We start from the raw sequence: 20540 nt of genomic DNA, 5'->3' as shown, positions 1-20540 counted from the left end.
AGGCGTTGCTGCAAGTTGCAGGCAGGACATGGTTGCGCTGCTGCATTGCGGCGAAGACGGGTGTCCTGATGATGTGATTGGCCACAACAGTCAAAGGATCTCGAAGGCCGTACAGAGTACTCGACACAAGAACTACATAAGAACAAATGTCCTTATCCCAAAAGCAGCTCTAGGCAACAGTGAATCAAGCTTTAGATAAAACAATAGCCTTTACTTGTGACGTGCGTTGGGCGATATAACGTCAAACTGGCCTTTCGACAAAGACCAGGTGTCAAATAAGTTCGGAACAGGGTAGCTCGACCCCAAGTACATTTACTACGAAACCACCCACCCATTTCACGACTGAAAAGGACCACGGTTTCGACCGACAATTCATTCACACCGCTTTTTCTTGGGATAGATTCCCGTTCCTTCTCTTCTCTTCTATCGAGGCTTGCTACTCGAACATAGACCTTGCTCTTTCCCCGCGACGTACATCCCACCACAACCTGTCCCACGCCTGCAAGTTGACGACACCTTGCACTCCTTCCTACCACACATCATGGCGCCACCCGGACGCCGGAGAGGCCACCTCTCACCCGGCACCATCCTTCTCGGTCTCGTCTTCCTCTTCTCGTCCACCGCATCCGCCGCCTCAGCAGTCATAGGTGTTGACCTGGGCACCGAATATATCAAAGCCGCGCTAGTAAAGCCCGGTGTCCCCCTCGAAATCGTCTTGACCAAAGATTCGAAACGGAAAGAGACGTCAGCCGTTGCGTTCAAGCCTTCGAAAGGTGGCGCGCTTCCCGCTGGCTCGTACCCCGAACGCTTTTACGGCGGCGATGCGATTGCGCTACAGGGACGGTTCCCGGGCGATGTGTACCCGAATCTGAAACATCTTTTGGGTGTGTCAAGTGAGAGCGATATCGTGGGCACGTACAAGGAGAGATACCCCGCGCTCGAAGTTACAGGCACAGATGGTCGTAAGACGGTTAGCTTCCAGAGCGGTGTCTTCGCCGAGGACAAGTCATACACAGTTGAAGAGCTACTGGCTATGGAATTGAAGAACGTTCGGGAGAACGCAAAGGCATTGGCGGGCAAAGGCTACGATATCCAGGACGTCGTCTTTACCGTTCCGGCTTTCTACACGGTGGATGAGAGGCGTGCACTTGAGATTGCTGCAAGATTGGCCGGTCTCAAGGTGCTTAGTGTTGTCTCGGATGGTCTGGCTGTTGGTCTCAACTACGCTACTGGCAGGACTTTCCCGGATGTTACAAAGGATGGCAAGCCGGAGATCAACCTGGTCTTCGATATGGGCGCTGGATCTTTGTCGGCTACTGTTCTCAAGTTCCAGAGCAGGACTGTCAAGGATGTCGGTAGGCGCAACAAGACTGTCCAGGAGGTTCAAGTTGTGGGGACTGGATGGGATAGGACGCTTGGAGGTGACGCGCTGAACTCACTCATCGTCGACGATATGGTGGCTACTTTCATCGAGTTACCAGCTGCCAAGAGCGCTTCTTTTACCGCTGACAAGGTTAAGACTCATGGACGTACGGCTGCGAAGCTTTTCAAAGAGGCCGAGAGGGTTCGTCAGATGCTCAGCGCCAACAAGGAGACCACATCCTTCTTCGAGAGCTTCTACGAGGATGTTGACTTCCGATACAAGCTCCCTCGTTCTAGGTTCGAGGAGCTCGCCGCTGCCTATGCCCAACGTATCGATGGACCCATCAACCAGGCTCTGGAAGCTGCTGGCCTCACATTCGCTGACATCGACTCTGTTATCGTCCACGGTGGTGCCAGCCGTACCCCCTTCGTTCAGGCTCGTCTCGAGGCAGTCGCAGGCAAAAGCAAGATCAGGGCGAACGTAAACGCTGACGAGGCTGCCGTATTCGGCGCTGCTTTCAAGGCTGCTAGTCTCAGCCCGTCTTTCCGCGTCAAGGAGATCCGCGACTCGGACACCCAGGGCTACAACCATGGTTACCAGTACATGTTCAACATGAAGGACCGTGACCAGAAGATCTTCACCCCTAGCACCAAACTTGGAGCGACCAAGGACCTGCCTTTCCAGATGATGGGCGAGTTCGAGTTCACCATGTACCAGGCTATCCCTGGTGCTAATGGCGAGGTGTCCAAGGAGCCTACTCTTCACTTCCAGAGCGGCAATCTGACTCAGGTTGTCACAAACATGATTAACGACGACAAGTGCGACCGCGAGAGCTTCAACAACTACGTACAGGTCAGGCTTAGCCCTGTTACTGGTACTCCTGAAGTCTTGTCTGCATGGGTTACCTGCGAAACTGAGAGCGAGGAGGTCAAGGGCGGAATTGTTGATGGTGTCAAGAACTTGTTTGGAATGGGTGGCAAGAAGGACCAAGAGCCGTTGAAGGAGGGTGAGAGCTCTTCTTCTTCGTCTGCTTCCAAGTCATCTTCCAAGTCTTCGTCTTCGGCGGGTGCTCAGAGCACTGATGCTGCTAAGGATGGGGAGAAGAAGATTAAGACAATTCGGTCGGCGATTACGTACGATGTTGAGCAGCTGGGCTACAAGAAGTTCCCTCGTAAGGAGTTGAAGAGGATGCAGGACAGGTAGGTTCACGGACGTTCTTAATATCTTCGTATACTAACATTGAATAGGCTCGCTGCTTTCGATTCGTCGGACAAGTCTCGCCGCGTTCGCGAGGAGGTCTTGAACTCACTTGAAGCCTTCACCTACCGTGCTCGGGATTACCTTGAGGACGAGTCATTCATCGGTGCTTCCACCTCCGCTGTCCGCTCAACACTTGAGACGACGCTCGAAGCCGCCTCAGAGTGGATGTACTCTGGAGGTGCAGATGCAGATGAGAAAACTCTCAGGAGTAAGCTAAAGGAGCTCGAAGACATCGTCAGTCCCGTGCTCAAGCGCAAGGACGAGGCTTCCAAGCGCCCAGACGCCATCAAAGAGCTCAAAGACACCATCGCTCATATCAAAGAAGTTGAGCAATTGGTAGACGGTCAGATCAAGACTCAATCCGTCGAGAGCTCCAAGAGCAGCGAAGCCGTTTCTAAAGCTTCCGCTGACGCTGCCGCCTCGCCATCCACCGACCCTATGGACGAGCTCGATGAAGAAGCAGATGCACCCGCCGCGCCTGAAATCACCGAAGTCCCAACGGTTTACACAGAAGACGATCTAAAGACCGTCCAAGACCACGCCTCCAAAGCACAAGCCTGGCTCGACGAGAACGAAGCCAAGCAGAATAAACTCACACCCACTGACGACCCAGCTTTCACCGTCAAGGACATCCTTGCCGAGAAGAAGAAACTAGATGATGTTGTCATGGATATGATGATGAAGAAGATGAAGCACTTCAAGCCCCCGAACCAGTCATCTTCCAAGTCTAAGACTGCTAAGAAGACCAAGTCCGCGAAAGCCAAGAAATCAGCCACTAAGACTAAGAAAGCAGAGAAGACTAAGGAGACTGAGAAGCCTGCTGCGGCAGAACACCCCCACCCAGACTCTCAACAACAGGTTGAGGATATGGAGAAGGGGGATATCAAGCATGAGGCGCATGGGGGTGAAGCGCCGAGTCAGCAGGAGATTGAGGAGGCATTGAGGAAGGCAGGAGTGTACTCTGAGAATGCAGAGAAGAAGGATGATGTCAAGGATGAGTTGTAGATGGATCTGAGATAAGAAAACGTAAGTAAGTGGTAGGAAGAATAGATTGGTTAGATGAACTGATCAGTCATGAATGCGAATGTTGCAAATATATCCAGTGTTTTATTCTTCTCTTACAAATCATTCTTCTGTCTAATCATTCTCATCTCAGCACGAATGTGCGCGGTCCAATATTCATTATACAAGCGAACTTGGCTGATAACACATGAAGAGCTTGCATCAAATTTAGCCATCTTCCACCTGTCTAGTTCACAAGAAGCCGTGTGGCACTGCACCTAGAGAACAGACGACTAAGGCCTGTTTCACATCTTGCAGAGGAGGGGCTACAAAGCCTAGGATTCAAATCATCTGAGGCGCATAGCATGCTGTTGTAGGAATGGTGAGCCGATGCAGGATGTGCTGGCTATTGTGGTCGTGGAAAACTATTGTCGTCGTGCAAGGAGATTGGGAGGATGAGTCGAACGAGAGGGGTACTTGCCCCGCAGAGCAGAGCAGAGCAACTTGGATGCGAAGTGTGCTGTCAAAAGTTTAGGGCAGAAGCCGAAGTGGTCATGCGGTACATGGTGACGTTTAGCTTAATGAATCATGGTACTCTACGATTACTTTTTGAGCAACGTCTGCTTTCTGTTTCCAGGGACGGAATATTGAACTCAGCAATTCAAAGTCTTTCTGCTCGTCGCCATGCGCGCCTACAACGGTTTGCCTCCGTGGTGGGGGTTCAGCTATCTTTGAGTAGTCATGTTACATGTTGCAGAATGAGGCTGCACTTGCATGAAGAGCGACCCGGATCCTATCAAAGGCGAAGGATCCCAACAAAGACATCCGAGCGGGAACACTACGGGGACCGCACCCATAGAAATTCAGCGCTTCAATGATTTTCCGTGCGCTTTAACAATTGAAGCGTTCACGGTGTGCAGAAAAGTATGGGGCTGGACAAGACTAGCCACCGTTACTGTACCTTTTCGGTTACTCCCAACAACCGTGCTGCGCTAAAGTGTCGGTGTAGTAAACAAACGCCAGCACGCTTTTGACACGTCGACAACGCACGCACTAGCCATCCCAACCACCTCTGGTCCAACCCCCACCGGGTGCCGCCTCGGCTCTCGATGAATTTCAGATGATGGGATCCCTGAACTTCATTCCTATCCATTTCACGATTGTTCATTCACGACCTTGAGTTACACCCGCTTTGAAGAATTGTTGCACAGAGCGACAAGAAGGTCCGATATGACTACTACTATGCACCACCCCTCACCTCAGCCAGGCCTTACCTCATTCGCCATCTACAAAGACCCACAGGATCACGAACCCTTGTCACCCTCGGACTTGTTTGACGGCAGTGACTCGTACCACTCCGAACGCTCGTTCCCAATGGCCCACGACGTTGTCCACAGCATTGAGCTGCAACAAGAGCCTGACGACGAACCACAACCTTACCAAAGCTCCTACACATCACGGCCCGGATCACAACAACGCATGATGTCAAACTATAGCTTCGTCTCGGCTATTCCGTCCGAGTCGTCGATGGCTTCGAAACCTATCCTACCTGCCAATGAAGCTGGTGCGCGAGCACGTAAAGAACGCCCGCGCTTCCGGAATCCAGAGTCTGTTCGCGCCATGCAGATGTCGTCGCCGCCACCAATGCTCGCACATCAAAGCTCGCAGGAGCGATTGAAGGGATCCTTCAAGCTGGCTACACCTAGCAGGAGTGGAAGATCAGAGTCAGACGTAACAAGGCAGTCTACTGGGTCACGGAGAAGGAGCATCCGGGAGCCTTATAGTCCGAGACCTACTCCCACACCACAACAGGCACCGCTTGTCTTGTTGCATGTCACAATCCTGCCCATGCAGGTACCATACTCGCACGACATCATGGCTAGGATCATGCCGGATTGGCTAGTGGAGAATTACAAGCTGCTCGAGGAGAAGTTGCAGGATATCATACTGATGCGTCGTGGGCTTCTTATCCCTCATCCCCGGGATGAATACGACCTGCTGGAGGAACGCATACTGGAGAGCCTCGAGCTGAGGACACCGCGGCTGCTCCCGTGCGGCCACTTTGTACCACCCGAAGATGAGGACGACAGAGAAGACGAAGATGATGTCGCCAGCGTCGGCGATGAGAACACCGGACGGGGCAGTCGCATGAGTGGAGGCACACTGACCGAAGGAAGCAACACTTCAGCCAACGGTGACCACAGTATGTGCATAGACTGCCACCGCGAACTCAAGAAGCCCGGCAAGGGTATCGGTGCCGGTACACGGAAGTGGGACATCAAGATCTACGCCGCCAACGGCCTAATGCGATCTGCCGCATGGCAAGCATGCTGGAACGACATGGAAAGATGCGACGTCGAGATACACCCCTGGATACCCGAAGAAGTCCGCAAAACCTTGGAGCGCCGAGCTCAAGAAGAGCAAGAAGCAGACAAGCGCAAGCAGCTATACACCGTAGAACTTCAACGCCAAATCCAAGAAGCCGCCGCCAAGACAAAGATCCTAGAAGAAGAAGCCAATGAGAAGAAGCGCAAAGAAGAAGCCGAACTACAAAAAAGCTTCGAAGAGGCCGCCGCCGCCCTCCAAAGGAGTATCCAAGAGAAGGCAGCTGAGAAGAAGAGGTTCGAAGAAGATCTCCAGGTCAAACTCAACGAAGCGAAGGAAGCTGTTCGTCTCGAGCTAGAAGCTAAAGCGGCCGCCGAATCCGAGGCAGTAGCCCAGCGCCTTCGCGCCTTAGAGACTACTATCAAGGAACAAGAGAAAGCAGAGGCTGAAGCTTCTCACCGTCTTCGATCAGACCAGATTCCTCTCAGTACGTTGCTGAAGAACTACGTCTTCCTTCTCTTGAGCGACAAGCGCAATTTCGCTATTCTTCTGCTAGCCGTCGCTGTCGCGTATCTTGCAATGGGTATGCGGGCTGCTCAACAACAATCACCGTCGTCGCAGATGCTCGAGCTGCCTATTGAGGTTGCCGCGCAGATGCCGAATGCTGTCACAGCTACTATGACTGCGACGGCCTATTCTACCTTTACGGTTACAGAGTTTCAGACGCCTACTGCTGTTCCCGTTCTTGCTGTTGCGGATCCCGAGATTAGTGGTGTGGATGTTGAGGCTGAAGCTGAGATTGAGGTTGTTGTCGACGAGATGGCAGTTGAGGAGATGTCCACCAGCTCTGCTGTGGAGACCTTTGATGTCATCGAAGAGACTGCTCACACCAACGAAGACAGCATAGTCATTGACGAAACACCCACTGAACCCGCTTTCTGCGCCCTAGAGTCGGTCTTCCCAGCCTCGCTCGCCTTCTGTGCAGCATCCGCTTAGGCTTCGAGGTCTACTACCCCTTCTCTATCTCTTTTCTTACTTTACTCTTCACGCACACTTTACGGCCTCAAGCATCCATATCCATCCATACCCTACCATATCATGTTTTCATGTTCATGACGTAATGTAGCGCATTTCGACGAAGATATCCCCCTCGTTTTACGGTTATAACGGCTTTCATACTTTTCTTGTCACGGCATTGTTAAGGCATAGCGAGCGTGGTGTTGAAATTCTGGATCAAGAGATTCCATGGCTGTAGATAGTTCTATACCAATGAAGATACGATGTCATTACCCTACTCTTGTTTATCTGTGTCATGACTGAAACATGTGTTTTTGGGCTGTGGAAGGAGAAACTTCATGCGCGCTTGTATGAGTAACTGTGACCATGATCGGTGGATAGTATACCCTGGAGATGTTCGGGGTAGGTTTGAAGATAATTCGGCATTGCGAGCACCATGGTAGTCGAATAGACAGGTCTTCGTGATTATCAGGTTTGTATCCAATAGACTGCCACACGCAACATCATTATACACAAGCCTATCTCTCGCGATCTTCCCACGGCACACCATCACCACTTTCCAACAACTCAATCTTCGGTAATACCCTGCTTCCTCATCTCCTCCCGCCTCTTCCTGCTCCTGCCCTTGGCCTCCTCAACCCACGAATCATACTCCCCTTCACCCGCCTCCAATTTCGCCCTCACAACGCCCTTCAACAACTCCCCCACAAAGCCCACGAAATTATGCCTTCGTAACGAGTTCTCCCATAGCCACTTCGCGCGCTTATCTTCCTGCTCTTCTAGTTCCTCCTCGTCGCCGATCTCGCGCGCGCGGATACGCAGGTCACGACAGCAGGCCATGAGGTTGAAGCGGATTTCTGAGGCGGGGTAGCGGGCGATGCGGCGTTGGAGTACGGGGATTATCTTGCTGGGAAAGTCGGATGGTGTGCAGGGGCCGTGGAGGATGGGGGCGGGTTGGAGGCCGTCCAGTTCGTAGAGTTTGTTGTTTATGCTTGTGTAACTGTTTGTTTGTGTCAGTTGTGACTCTTGTGGCTTTGTAGGGTAGTGACGAGGGTGGGCTTACGCGATGAAGTGGAATACATCGTCGTCTTCTGTGGCTGTTCGCTGTGTTTCGTCGACGAAGGGTGAGGATCGCGCAAAAGAGTTGTGGGTTTCGCGGATAAGGTCGGAGTTTGAGAGTGTTTCTCCACGTAGCTGGAGTTTTTATCAGCTACTTCATCTAGGTGCTTCGCTGACTTGACGCACCTCTGGTGGAAAATCACCCGCGAATTCCTTGAATTCCTTCAGCTCCTTGCCGATATCGACCTCCTCTTCTCGGTTCAGCAGAAGCGAAACGATCGCTTGTGTACCGCATGCGTTTTGTATTGTTTGCGCGGGGAAGAAGAGGGTATTTGCCGCCTCATGGTCGTAGGTGCCATCTTTCGGTACATCGCTGGGCTTCTCGCCTGTGGGGTATTTGAAGAGAAATATCACGCCATATAGGGTACCGAGGGCTTGTAGAGCCGTAGCATCGAGAGAGGTGAGTTCTTCGAATTCGACGCCCTTAACACCGAGCTTCTCGATGAGGTATGTAAACACACCCTGTGATTGTTAGCAAGCGATTCTCTCAAAGAAGTTTCGTACTTACGGCATCGGACTCAATGGTGTTCCAGCCTCCCGACATAGTTGTGCGTAAAGGTAGAGCGGTGTGGTTTGGTCTGTGTTGTCGCTGCGTTGGACCTACGCCATCGAAGGCGCCGCCGGAACAACTGCTCGGCCCGCGATTCGGAACGGTTCCGATGCCCCACCATGATGAGTGAACAAGGTCTTTCCATGTCGTCCCATATCTTACCCCTCTACCCGGTAGCACTCAGATTCATCTTTGGTGTTACCAAAGAAGTCTCGGCATACTCAGATCTGGTCACGACTCTCAACCAGCATGTCAAACCTTGACAACATACTGTCCTGTTCAACTATCCAAGGTTGTGACTGCCCAGAAAGACAACTTGTAGCTCGTTCTCGGTACCTGAACAGGGCATACAATCTCATTTGTTCACAACTTCTCTTATATTGCATCTCTTCTAGTGAGGATCTATATGGCGTCTGAATACAGATAAATTTTCTATGTTCTGGCAAAGTTTTCCACAACACGCTCCTCGGCCTTCGCATCCACCATGATAAGGTCATACTCTCAACTCATTCATCCTTCCAGAGATAATCGGCTTTTTTTTCTCCATGGGTCGCTCCTCTCTCCGACTTTCTATTGGCAGCCATCGCAACTAGTAGGCATCGTGGGTGGATCTATGGTTGACCCTGGTCTGTTCCCGAGCACGCAATGAAGTTCGAACTTCGCGCGATGGCGTGGGTCACTGAGGTTATGAAGATTTGGAAATGCATACATAATCAGAGATCATGTCGCAAAGTTAAACGCTGGGTGCTTCAATTCCATCTACAATCATGATACCAAGTCAAGCTCTACTATTCCTATCCTTAGGAATCACCGCTGTTACAGGCCGCTCTACGAAACCCAACTTTATCTTTATTATCACCGACGATCAGGATCTACATCTAAACTCTATCGACTATCAGCATTCTGTACAAAAGCACTTTTCTCAAGAAGGTACTTGGTTCAAGAAGCACTTCTGTACCGTATCACTGTGTTGTCCATCAAGAGTATCTCTTTTGACAGGGAAAGCGGCTCATAACACGAACATTACGGATGTCTCTGCTCCTTACGGTACGTTGGACGTCAAGAAGATACGCCCTGACAATATTCTGATTACGAAAAGGCGGATATCCTAGGTTCATTGAGGAAGGATTCAACGATCACTACCTTCCAGTATGGCTTCAAGAGGCGGGATACAACACTTACTATACTGGGAAGCTTATGAACGGCCACTCCATCACTACATATGATGCACCTCGGGCCAGTGGTTGGAACGGGTCTGATTGTAAGCCGTTCGTTATGATAGCGGTAACATCTGCTAATTACTGACCGTGCTAGTCTTGATTGATCCAGGAACATATGTCTTCTACAACTCTACCATGACGCGTAACCATGACCCCTACAAGAATCTACCAGGAGAGTATTCAACCGACTTAGTCGCCAATGCTGCAGTTGGATTCCTAGACGAAGCCATTGCAGCATCTGATCGACCGTTCTTCATCGGTGTCGCTCCTATAGCTCCTCACTCAGAAACGATTACCGACCCACGACCTGTGAAGTTCAACCCACCAGTACCAGCAAAGAGACATGAGCATCTCTTCCAGAACGTGACAATACCGCGGACACCAAACTTCAACCCAAACAAGGTACGTCACATTGACCCTCACATTGTATATACATTCTCAAATCCATGTACCAGCCAGGAACTGCTTCCTACTTCAAAACTCTCCGCCAACTCAACCAATCTGAAATTGACTACAACGACGACTGGTACCGAAAACGACTCCAATCCCTTCAGTCCGTGGACGAGCTCATCGACTCCATCATAGCCCGTCTAAACGCCACCCCGGAGGTCCTAGAAAACACCTACCTAATCTACACAACAGATAACGGCTTCCATATCTCGCAGCACCGCCTCCCACCCGGAAAAAGCTGCGGCATCGAAGAGGATGTCAATATACCCTTCTTCATCCGTGGTCCTGGTATAGCAAAAGGCGCTGTTCAAACTATTCCTTCTAGCCACACTGATATTGTACCCACGCTTTTCCATTTAGCCGGTATACCTCTCCGAGAAGACTTTGATGGGGAGCCTATTCCCGTTACTGAAGAGCTACTTGCGCGGAATGAGAAGAGTGAGCACATTAACATCGAATTCTGGGGCAACTACCTAGTAGAAGGAAACACATTTTTCGGACAGAGTTCTTTGGTGAATAACACGTATAAGACGGTGAGGGTCGTTGGAGAGGAGTATGACTTGGCGTACACGGTTTGGTGTACGAATGAGCATGAACTTTATGATATGACGGCATGTATCTTCTTTCTGCTATCCTTTGTCCTTCACGGCTAACGAAATATCAGAATGATCCTTACCAACTTACCAATCTTTACAATACGAATAGCACGGCTATAAACGGGTGGCCTATACATAGGGTCACGTCTAGACTTGACGCACTGTTACTTACGCTCAAGCGTTGTAAGGGACGGGTATGCACGAGGCCTTGGGAGAAAATACATCCTGGAGGTGATGTGAGGAACTTGGGGGATGCGATGGAGGGGAGATATGACGTGTTTTACCTAGAGAAGCAGCATCACGTTACCTTTGAGGAGTGTGCACTGGGTCAGGTTTTGAGTCTTGAGGGGGCGTTGGAGCCGGTGGTTTGGCAGGAGGAGTGGGATGCTTGGAGTTGGGCAACTTGAACGAGAGAGCGGGTGTTGTAGCGATCAGAGGGACTCCATGTACCTCCCCTGTAAAGAAGGAAAGAAGGAGAATAACACCCATTTGGGGAATGAATGATGGAAAACATACGAGAGTCAGCCGGTGATTCCGACAGATCGTTTGTAAGACGTCGATTAGCAATTACTACATAGAGTCGGAGCGGGTATAGCAAATATCGCTTAAGGTCACTCCACATCTCGACATCATCGGCGAGAGCGAACAATTACACCATCGCCCAATGCAATCCGCATTGATCCGTCTATGCAGCTACAATTGAGTACCCGAATGAATCCGTTTCAACAAGAACACCGAATGTGAACCAACCATATATACTCGATACGACGCAATATCGTCACCTTCATTCCACGCTCCCCAATCAACACTCCAGGATCTCCAACTGCACCAACCTCGTATCTCGGAAGAAAAAACGCCCCTACCAACCGACACACAGCTACTGCACTTCAGCCTCGTATACACGGCACGTCCCATTAGCGTGACTGCCATGACGGTAAACGAGGGGCGTGGGTTGAAACTACCGCATCACCAGCCACGACGGTCTGCGTTCGTTCTTTTCCTCGGTCTTACATCCACGCATCCTGCATCCACGCAATCCACCTTTTCCCACTATTTCCAATGCTTGTCACGTTGGATGCTTGATGTATGAACCAATCCAAGCTTACATGTTCTGCATTAGCAAAAATTCCCTCGAACGATCTTCAAAGACTATGTTTCATATCTAAGTAGCCACGCGTTGCAGAGGATCGTCACTTCACTCCTTCAATCCTTCACTCCTTTGTCGATCTTAGTCATGATACGGATCGGTATCGTGTTGATGTTGCTGATCATCTTCCAACAGTGACACTTTACTGTTAACGGTAGCAGTTACATAGTAGTACACCAAATTTCGGGTGAACCGTTGCCGCGCCGAATTGGTCTTAGGATGGCGTGGGTTGGGATGGGATGGGGGTTCGGAAGGTGAGGCTAAGCTTCCAACCTGGAGTGTGATCGGACGGTCGGTAGAAAGGAGGGCTGTGGCAGTGTGACAATGATGTGGTGAGACCTCAAGTCGAAACTAAGTTAGTCCAAGTAGAGGCCGGCGAGTTCGGTATAGGAGTATTCTCCGAGTGGTCGTTGTTGTTGGGATTTCCGTTAGTTGGTTGGTTCGCTTTCGTTTGGCTTCGCCCACCTTCAGAGCCGGCGCCAGAACGTGCGAAGCGTGTGCACCAGAAGGGCTCCAGAACCATCGGAACCAGCGTCACCGACTAAAAACAAATATGCCACCGCCGCGAGACAGCGCATTAACTCGCTGATGAGTCCGTGCCGAGTGGCACTTGTTCAGCCACCCCTTATGTGCGGATCATATTGTAGACCTTTCGGATCTTTCTCCAGCATTCGGCGTCATAACGCCTGGGCGAACCGTCCGTCTCTCTCGGCTCGACATGTCCATTCTACGGCACTTCCGCCGACGCCGCACGCGTCGGATCTTGCCCCAATGCGCTCGTTCCCGGAAATAGAAATTATCAATGACCTGTTCGGTGTTAGTGGAGATCTGTTCTGGACGTCAGAGATCGCTTTCTTTCGCAGGCGCGCGCGCTTTACGGCCGACAGAATTTTGGCAGATCATCTTCGTCGGAGAGCGGTCAAGTAAGTTAGTGCCGTGCCGGTTTGTGGGCTTTGCTTTGCGGTGAAAAATCTCGAGTCATTTGCTGCTGGCTTTGCGATTGCTAGATGAACTTTCTTTCATAGACGATCAGAGGAACCACGGTGGCGGGAGACATCATCCGATGTTTACGTTTAGTTCGCATCCGAGTGATCACTTAAGCATGTTACAGTGGGCTCGAGACGAAACGAGGTCTCGGCATTATAACACCGCCGCGACTGCCACCGGAGGCCGTAGGTCATGGCGAGAAGTGGATAGCGTGGGCATATCAATTGCCAGTTGAAAAAACGTGTAGGGCGTGATGGAGACAGCGGAGCCCAAAAGTTCCAAGGGAGCGGAGCCGCTTAAACCACAGGAACGGCGGAAATTTCTTGTGGGTCATTCTTCTCCCATTGCACGTTTCTTGGAAGTGTGGTTCTACTCGCCTGCCCTGGTCTTTCGTTCCTTCGCTAACGAAACCAGGGACGCGGCTAAGGCCTGCCGGGCTACCTAGATGCATCTGCCATCTGGGATGTGAAGCACCAAAGCTTTCGCGAGGTACAGTAGCACGTGAGTAGCAGAGCGATACTTTCGAGCAGACCATGGATAAGCCTTGGAAGTCCGGGTTCCGAGATGCCGAGGAGATGATCTTCGCAGTTTCAACTATGAAGGCTCTGGCATGAGCTATTAGCTAAGATGTGACACACTGCTGGAATTGTCGGTGAACCGCATTGGGGGTCGAAAGCCGAGGGCAACATGTCGACAAGCAAGTGTTGCGATGACAAGTAATGCGATGAAGGCAGCAAAGCGGAGGACAGGCCAGAAAGCCATAATGATTCGTTTGATTCGCTTGCACCTTCCTCATTACGCCCATCGCTTACATGGATGTTGATCCTGTGGGCGCAATCCTTCCAACGCAGCCGACCAGAAGAACGGCCATCTGATTGCAATCGCAACTAAAAGAACCTACGCGGTAGCCTCGGGGTCTCAAGATCCGCCCTAAATCGCCAACGTTGACCGGTTCTCGCTATGGGTAGGCTGCCAAGCCGGGGGATTCTGTGGCGGTGCAAACCCGCTGACCTCTCGCAATCGAACACTAAAGAAGAATGGCTCAGGTGTCGCTGATCGAGCAGTGTGATAGGCTGTACGCGTGGCAGGATTGGCGAAGTAAATCTTATCCCGCTACCCGCGAAAAGCGATCCAGCGGACTGGAATGACATCAAGCTCGACCCTCCCTGTAGGTCATACATTAGCGCACGTTGTCCCTCGATCCCAAACCCTCCTTGTCAGGGCTACCCAGCTCAGAAAACCGCGCATTCTGACCCGGCAGCAACGAAAGAACTTCTCTGCTGCATCCATAACCCATAGTCGGCAACATGCTTGTACGTAAACCCGCATTGCCGGGTTGATACTGGGTATCGATGGTGGGGTAGTGAACTGCGATTGGTTGAATAGAGCTAAAATTGGTAGCTGACCTGTCCATCTTTCACGCGAGCATGCAGGGCAGACCCTAGCCATCACATGGAAGAACTAGGACTAGGGCTGAGAAACTAGGACGATACTGGATAACCTTAATTCTTCTGTGCATGCTATCTGTTGGTGCCTAAGTATCCTTGTGCTGTACTCGGGGAAGTGCGGAGTTCTCTCGATGAGGAAAGCATCTCTCAGAAAGTAGTACTCGTCGCCGTAGCTCCACCCCTAATGCAGTCTCTTCCGTTGTTTCGTTGCAGATATTCATGTAGCGTCTGTGAAAGCCTGACGAGACTTCTTCACGCTGGCCACCGGTCCCGCAGCTCGATGTGCCGTTTCCTACATTGTAGCGAACTCCGGTCCAACCGCGGCTGACATAACAGGGGATGATGTGCGTGTGTTGCATGGTGGAGCGAAACATGTCCACTTGCTGTTTCGTCCACCTTGCGTCTCTCCGGGCATTGCGCCGAAGCGCCGGAGCAGCCAGTCCATGAACGGCTTACGGCGGAAGCCACAACAACTTGCCAGTGGTGGCATGTCATAGGTCCGACTCTGGTGCTGATGATGGGCAGAGATCAATCGATCGGAAATTGTTCGTCTTACGCAACGGTGGAGACGACGAGGACGGGCCGGGCGGATGTGATAATTCGTTACGTCGGCATGGTTCCTTGAATTTCCGTCGAGACGCTGCTCTCTCAGGCGCGGCTGTACTGGCTCGGTACATACCCCGCAGTGGTCGCCTGGCCTTGTGCGTTTCCAGCATCGGGCATGGGACTATGATGATGTGGTTGAGAAGCAATAATCTGCATCGGAGTAGTCATTTGGTTCCTGGGGGATCGTTCAGCGCGCGCTCGTTCACGTCCAGATAGGTGTAGCCACGAACCCGCTGGGATAACCAGATTGCATTCCAAATGCGAATGCATGTTCTTGTGGGGCCGAGTATGGCGGCAGCAGTGCTGCAGGTGACCCCAGCGGAGACGCATAGCTACTCGAGGATGCATAGCTACTAGCCGTGCCATACGCGTCGACAGTGCCAGATCGGGGGACTTCAAGGTACGGTGACGTCGGTGCAGAAGTCATGCCAGGGGGAAGGAATGTAAGCGGTGATGGAGCAAAGGCAGGGGAAAGGCTCTGGCCGTAGCTGTACTGCGCAATGTGGTTCTCAAGGTCCAGGTTGATGCTCTCCAGTGCATATGCGGATTGCTGCTGCATTGGAGATATAGATGACAATTGTTGCCGAGACCATTCCCGTCTAGTCTTGTACGAAGAAACCATATCAATTGGGAATTGTACCAGATACGACATGGTCTGCAGGCGTGAATCGTATCGTGGGTCTTGGAAACCTTGGACCAGATTGTTTATCTCCTCCAATGGGCGAAGGGAAAGGTCTGCGACAAAGACAGACGCAACATCCGGAAACATCGGCTCCAAGGCTAGTGCGGTAGCGTAAAAGTGCGCGAGAACTACCAGGACATTGACATCCCCCCGTTTGGCGGCTAGAAGTGAGATGGGAACCCAGAACAGCCACTTCCGTAATGCGTAGAGCTGGTTAAACTGTTCCTCGGGGGTTTGGGGTTGGTTAGACGATCTCAGGCGGTCGAGATAGCCCTTTAGCTGGTCGACCCATTTCGATTCCTGTTCGTTGCGGACGAGGTAAGGTTGCAGTCGTTGCAAAGAGGCGTGAATATCGACCAAGGCGTTCATGTGCTCTCTTCGTGCTTCCGAAGATATTGGGGTACTGATGGGGTTCATAAAGTGTCGGTTTGGCATGGGAGTGTGCTCGGCAATGTAATCCGCGAACAGAGACTCGTGTCTCCAGGGCTGCATAGATTGGATGACTGTCTTCGTACCTGTGACTAGAGAAGCCCAGCCTCGCCTAAATGACTGCGTCAGTTTTGATTGCCCTAATTCGTGTGGATCGTCCTTACCAATCTGTCGCCTGCCATGCAAGCAGGAGAGACGCGGCAAGCACTGCATCCGAGTTGTGCTTAGTGAAGTTGGTGATGCCGTCGTGCAAGCCCTTGAGAGCAAGACTTGCGTGATGAAATGCGAGGTTTCGGGTTTCGGTAGACTGAGAGATCCACGCCAAGTGCGAGGCAGAAAAAGCGAGGATACTGTGCATAACGAACGGATGGGTTGCGGCTATGCTCAAGAATCTAGACACGTTAGTGGTGCTTCTGGGCGTGGTCACTTGGGGTGTCTGGTGCGTACTTGGGCATCATGTCGGTCCAAAGAGTCGATTTCGAAGTCCTATTCCTGAACATCTCATTCGAAATAGAAGAAAGATGGTGTACCAGACGGAGATCAACCGTCGTTAAGGCGCGCCACTGCGGTTGTGGGTATACTCGAAGCTCGGGGAAAGGAAACTCTCCCGTCTGTCTCCAGAGCTCGACGGTGGCCTCGATCTCAGGCGTCCAGAGCAGGTTGGGCTGCTGGGGAGACTGAGGAGATTCTGGCATCATGGCAGTTGGACTGTCCATGTAGTCGCAGCGGACCTGGTGCTTGGTGCAGTTGCGGCTGGTATGAAGTTAGCATGCGGGGCGTTAACGAAGAGTTGTTGGTGCTTACCATTGCGGGAATGTTTCATCACAGCGAATATGCCGCCTCTTGCACGTCTTGCATCCTTTTCGGGACTTGGTATGGCTGCGCCTTGAAGGGCCTCCACCAGGTCCAGCCATTTTTCCAGAAGGATAGGTGAAGTAATTTAGCGAAAGTGGAAGTGAACCGTACGGCGTAGTCGTCGTTGCCAACGTCAGGGTACAGGTGGAGTCGTAGACAGCGTTCTCTTGTTGTGTGCTATACCAGATGGACAGGAAGGTAGGATAGGCGAGGGGGTGTGTATATGCAGGCGGTAGATCTGGCGGGCGGTTGATAAAGCGAGGGTAATGGGGTCGAAACCGGTGACTAAATTGGACAGGGTGTTGATTTGGAGGCTGGTGATGGGCGTTATGGTGATATATAGTGCAGAGTGCAGATGGGAGGTGCTTAGATAGCTTTAGGGCTGGAGAGATATTGACGCAAGGCCAGCAATACCTCCGGCGGACAGGCTACGAGGGTACGACAGGACGACGTGACAGCGGAAGTGGTCAAGCTCGTCTGCAACATGCCCCCTGCACAATGACCATGCAGGATCAGGACAAGGCTACGGGACTAGAGGCTCGCCAGGCTGAAGAAGGGACTTGGGTGATATGCGAGCAAAAGCGCAGGGTGACTTGTGCTCCATCCCAAAGACGGCAAACGTCAAGAAACGGGGCCAAGTAGGGTTAGCACAGAGTAGCGTCCACACAAATAGCAGTGACGCCACGAGCGGCGGAAGAGGGACTTGGGTGGCAGCCCGCGAGACGGGAGAGGCTAGCAGGGAGTCGAGTGAAGCTTGCGGGAGCTACAGTCGATGGAGTGACTGATTGCCAGATGGCACCGGCTGGTTCATGCTCGTATGACATAGCCCCGGTGTAACTCCCGTGGGGATTAAGCTTCCAACGAGCCATGAACCCTCGTCCTTGGAGGGCGCTTTCTAGCATACATCGATCCTGTCCGTGAAAGAAGGTAGGGCGTCTTTGGATGAATGATGAGACCCCCTGCCTGGCGAGGTTTGACCCCAGGCCTAGGGTGCTGTGTGAACGTCTTAGTTCGCCGACGGCCATGGATCAAAATGCAGAGGAGGGTGGCCCTCTGGTCAAAGCCCCTGTCAATCCGCTTGAGACGGAAACGTTTGAGCGTGCAGGTGCATGAGCCGCTCCAGCTGGGGCTCGGGCTCAGAGCGCAAGAGGCGTGAAAAACGGCCATTCAGGTCCGACGACCGAGGAAACGCCAACACCTTCGCGGGCCGTGCGTGGAGAACGATCGACCAGTAGCACATGGATAGCTCGTTGGCCAGGCTGTAACGGGTAGTTCGAAGCCGCATGAATAATAGTGGGTGAAGGAGGGTACCATGCCATGGTCGCCGGGTCAGCTTCGGGGCGCGCGCTGCTAAATTTTTCGCAGACAGCTCCAGATGTCAGAGTGAGCGTGCACCACTACAAGCCACCCATGACCACTGAATTGAGTGCGAGCGCAAGCAGAATGTCCAGCTTCGCATTTCGCATTGATGAGGTCGCCATGCGCGAATCATACTGAGGTTGCTGATGCTACAACACCAGAGATCGCTAAACACTGCGGAAGCCGGGGCCCTCAATATCTGTCGGTCAAAAATAGCCCTCCGTGCGTCACCTGTCACCAGACCGCAGACAAAAAGGGTCTACACTTTCCATCGCGCTGACTATGGTGCCCGCGTTGGCTTCATTTTCTATCGATACTACGCTGGCCCATCCATCATACCGCTACTTTCGCATTGAGTTGCGCCGAGTAGGTAGTGGCGGCGGACCTCGCTCTATTCTTGTATTTCCGCTATCGACGGAAGAGCACCAGGCGGCGATGATTAAGCAGGTTATGGCTTCCGCTCCCACTCGTGGGCATCGCCTACGTGGAACGCCATCGCAATACTGGGTAAACCCAAGTCTCCCCCGCGTCTTCTGGTAATATCTGATGCAGCGGAGAATGCTTGCTTGCGGGAGCCAGCAGCCTATACAGTAATTACGCAACCCTGCTTGTGGGCGCCTGATCACAACATGCTACGTCGCACGCATCGCAGCTGCTGTAATGATGTCTGTAAAATATCCTCGCCGACACCCTCAGTATAGAGCTGGTACCTATGACGTTCTCTCCACGCTCATTGCCGTGGTGGAGCAGAAAAGTAGCTGCCACAAGATACGAGTTCTAAGAAAGGAACCAGTGATAACACTGCTGCACCAACCAACACCTACTCTGCAACCACCGAGGCTAAAAATTTGCTAGGTGACATAGCGGACTGCGCGAAAGCAGGTTCATGCGACAAAACGTGTATTCAGAGGCTAGTCTGAGTAAAGCCACATGACTACGGCGAGCTGGTGTTTGGTTGTCATAGATTCAGATGAGCTATTCTTAGGATCGAGGTCTTTTTACCCTGGGAACTTGCAACCGACACTGCGTCTAGGGCTACCCATGCAGCCATGTTTTCTCTGGGGTTCTGCGACTAGGGTGAACAAGACACCTCTCCTCCACTCACATCTGTCCATCATACCTTCGGTCTTTTCCGAAGACTGCCAGCCTTTTCAACGTACACTAAGACAATGCCCATTAACCAATTGAGTGACCACAAAAAAAAACATCCGACCTTTTTTACACATATTTTTGTGATGTCCGAAGAGGCTTCATCTTGCGCCACCACACAGTCAGGCACACGATAGCAAGACACATCAGCCGAGATACGTGTTTAACAATGCGACTTTGTGCGCACAATGCATATTCTCCAACCATCTGCAAGCCACACTTTCTACCTGCACCACCATGCAAAGCATTCTTCTCCACCCGTCGGCAGAGAGCTATAAAAAGCGTAGCAACCTGCCCTACCATTGGCGCGGAAGCGACTCTACCGGCAAGTGTGGCAGGCGACACAAGGAAACACACATTCTCTCCGCTCATCACGGGCCATTGTGTGCACTGTGGTAATTGCTCCGACCATTGGGATCTTTCTCTACGCCTGGCCGAACGCACCACATCACAAAACATCGTCTACACTACATACATCATAGCGATGATCCTATATCCCAACCTTAATCCTTCATATTGCCAATATATCGTCGCACTAAAGCGACTATGCGTGCGCCTAAACCATATCTAGGTACAGTTATCATTCACCCTAATAAGCCTAAAGCATGATCAAGTCATAACTAGATGTATAGCCACTGACGCATCATGACAACACTTAAGTTTCATCGCATCGTGCCAGTATTGTGCAATGGCACTCCGTAACATGAAACATTCGGAGCGGCGGTAATATTGCGGAATCTGGCAAGTACTCGACCTCGGGCGGATGTCCTTTCAATAAATAGATTAATCCCCACACGATCGGCACTAGGTATACTGAGTCGTGAAGCATGGGAAAAAAAAAGGTCAATTCTCCATCAACTCATCACCTCGGTCGGAGCTGAGATCTTCGGCATTGTTCCAGGTTACGGCAACGTTACATGCTGCCGGTATGCCGTTTGTTGATGACTTTGGTTTCATCGGCGGTACCGGGCGCTTG

General features: G+C 51.7%; 5 protein-coding genes across 5 annotated transcripts; 3 read left to right on the top strand and 2 right to left on the bottom strand.

The window, feature by feature from the left end:
- Positions 1-541: 541 nt before the first annotated feature.
- Positions 542-3628, top strand: ALTATR162_LOCUS1176 (uncharacterized protein; the record flags this gene model as incomplete). The annotated part of the gene is made up of 2 exons (XM_043308771.1): positions 542-2562; positions 2611-3628. 2 exons carry the CDS (start codon positions 542-544, stop codon positions 3626-3628), a joined length of 3039 nt encoding a protein of 1012 aa, XP_043164706.1.
- A 1227-nt stretch (positions 3629-4855) lies between these two features.
- ALTATR162_LOCUS1175 (uncharacterized protein) lies at positions 4856-6946 on the top strand (the record flags this gene model as incomplete). The annotated part of the gene is made up of 1 exon (XM_043308770.1): positions 4856-6946. One exon carries the CDS (start codon positions 4856-4858, stop codon positions 6944-6946), a length of 2091 nt encoding a protein of 696 aa, XP_043164705.1.
- Positions 6947-7534: 588 nt separating this feature from the next.
- Positions 7535-8630, bottom strand: ALTATR162_LOCUS1174 (uncharacterized protein; the record flags this gene model as incomplete). Its single annotated transcript, XM_043308769.1, has 4 exons — positions 7535-7967; positions 8031-8161; positions 8213-8548; positions 8595-8630. 4 exons carry the CDS (start codon positions 8628-8630, stop codon positions 7535-7537), a joined length of 936 nt encoding a protein of 311 aa, XP_043164704.1.
- A 773-nt stretch (positions 8631-9403) lies between these two features.
- On the top strand, positions 9404-10959 carry ALTATR162_LOCUS1173 (uncharacterized protein; the record flags this gene model as incomplete). The annotated part of the gene is made up of 4 exons (XM_043308768.1): positions 9404-9683; positions 9736-9897; positions 9951-10258; positions 10312-10959. 4 exons carry the CDS (start codon positions 9404-9406, stop codon positions 10957-10959), a joined length of 1398 nt encoding a protein of 465 aa, XP_043164703.1.
- Positions 10960-15292: 4333 nt separating this feature from the next.
- ALTATR162_LOCUS1172 (uncharacterized protein) lies at positions 15293-17115 on the bottom strand (the record flags this gene model as incomplete). The annotated part of the gene is made up of 4 exons (XM_043308767.1): positions 15293-16313; positions 16366-16593; positions 16649-16954; positions 17006-17115. 4 exons carry the CDS (start codon positions 17113-17115, stop codon positions 15293-15295), a joined length of 1665 nt encoding a protein of 554 aa, XP_043164702.1.
- Positions 17116-20540: the final 3425 nt, after the last annotated feature.

This window comes from Alternaria atra (genome assembly GCF_907166805.1).
Source record: "Alternaria atra isolate CS162 genome assembly, contig: 21, whole genome shotgun sequence".
Taxonomy (NCBI): Eukaryota; Fungi; Ascomycota; class Dothideomycetes; order Pleosporales; family Pleosporaceae; genus Alternaria; species Alternaria atra.
The sequence above is the reverse complement of the archived record's forward strand: the minus strand, read 5'-3'. Positions and strand labels throughout refer to the sequence as shown.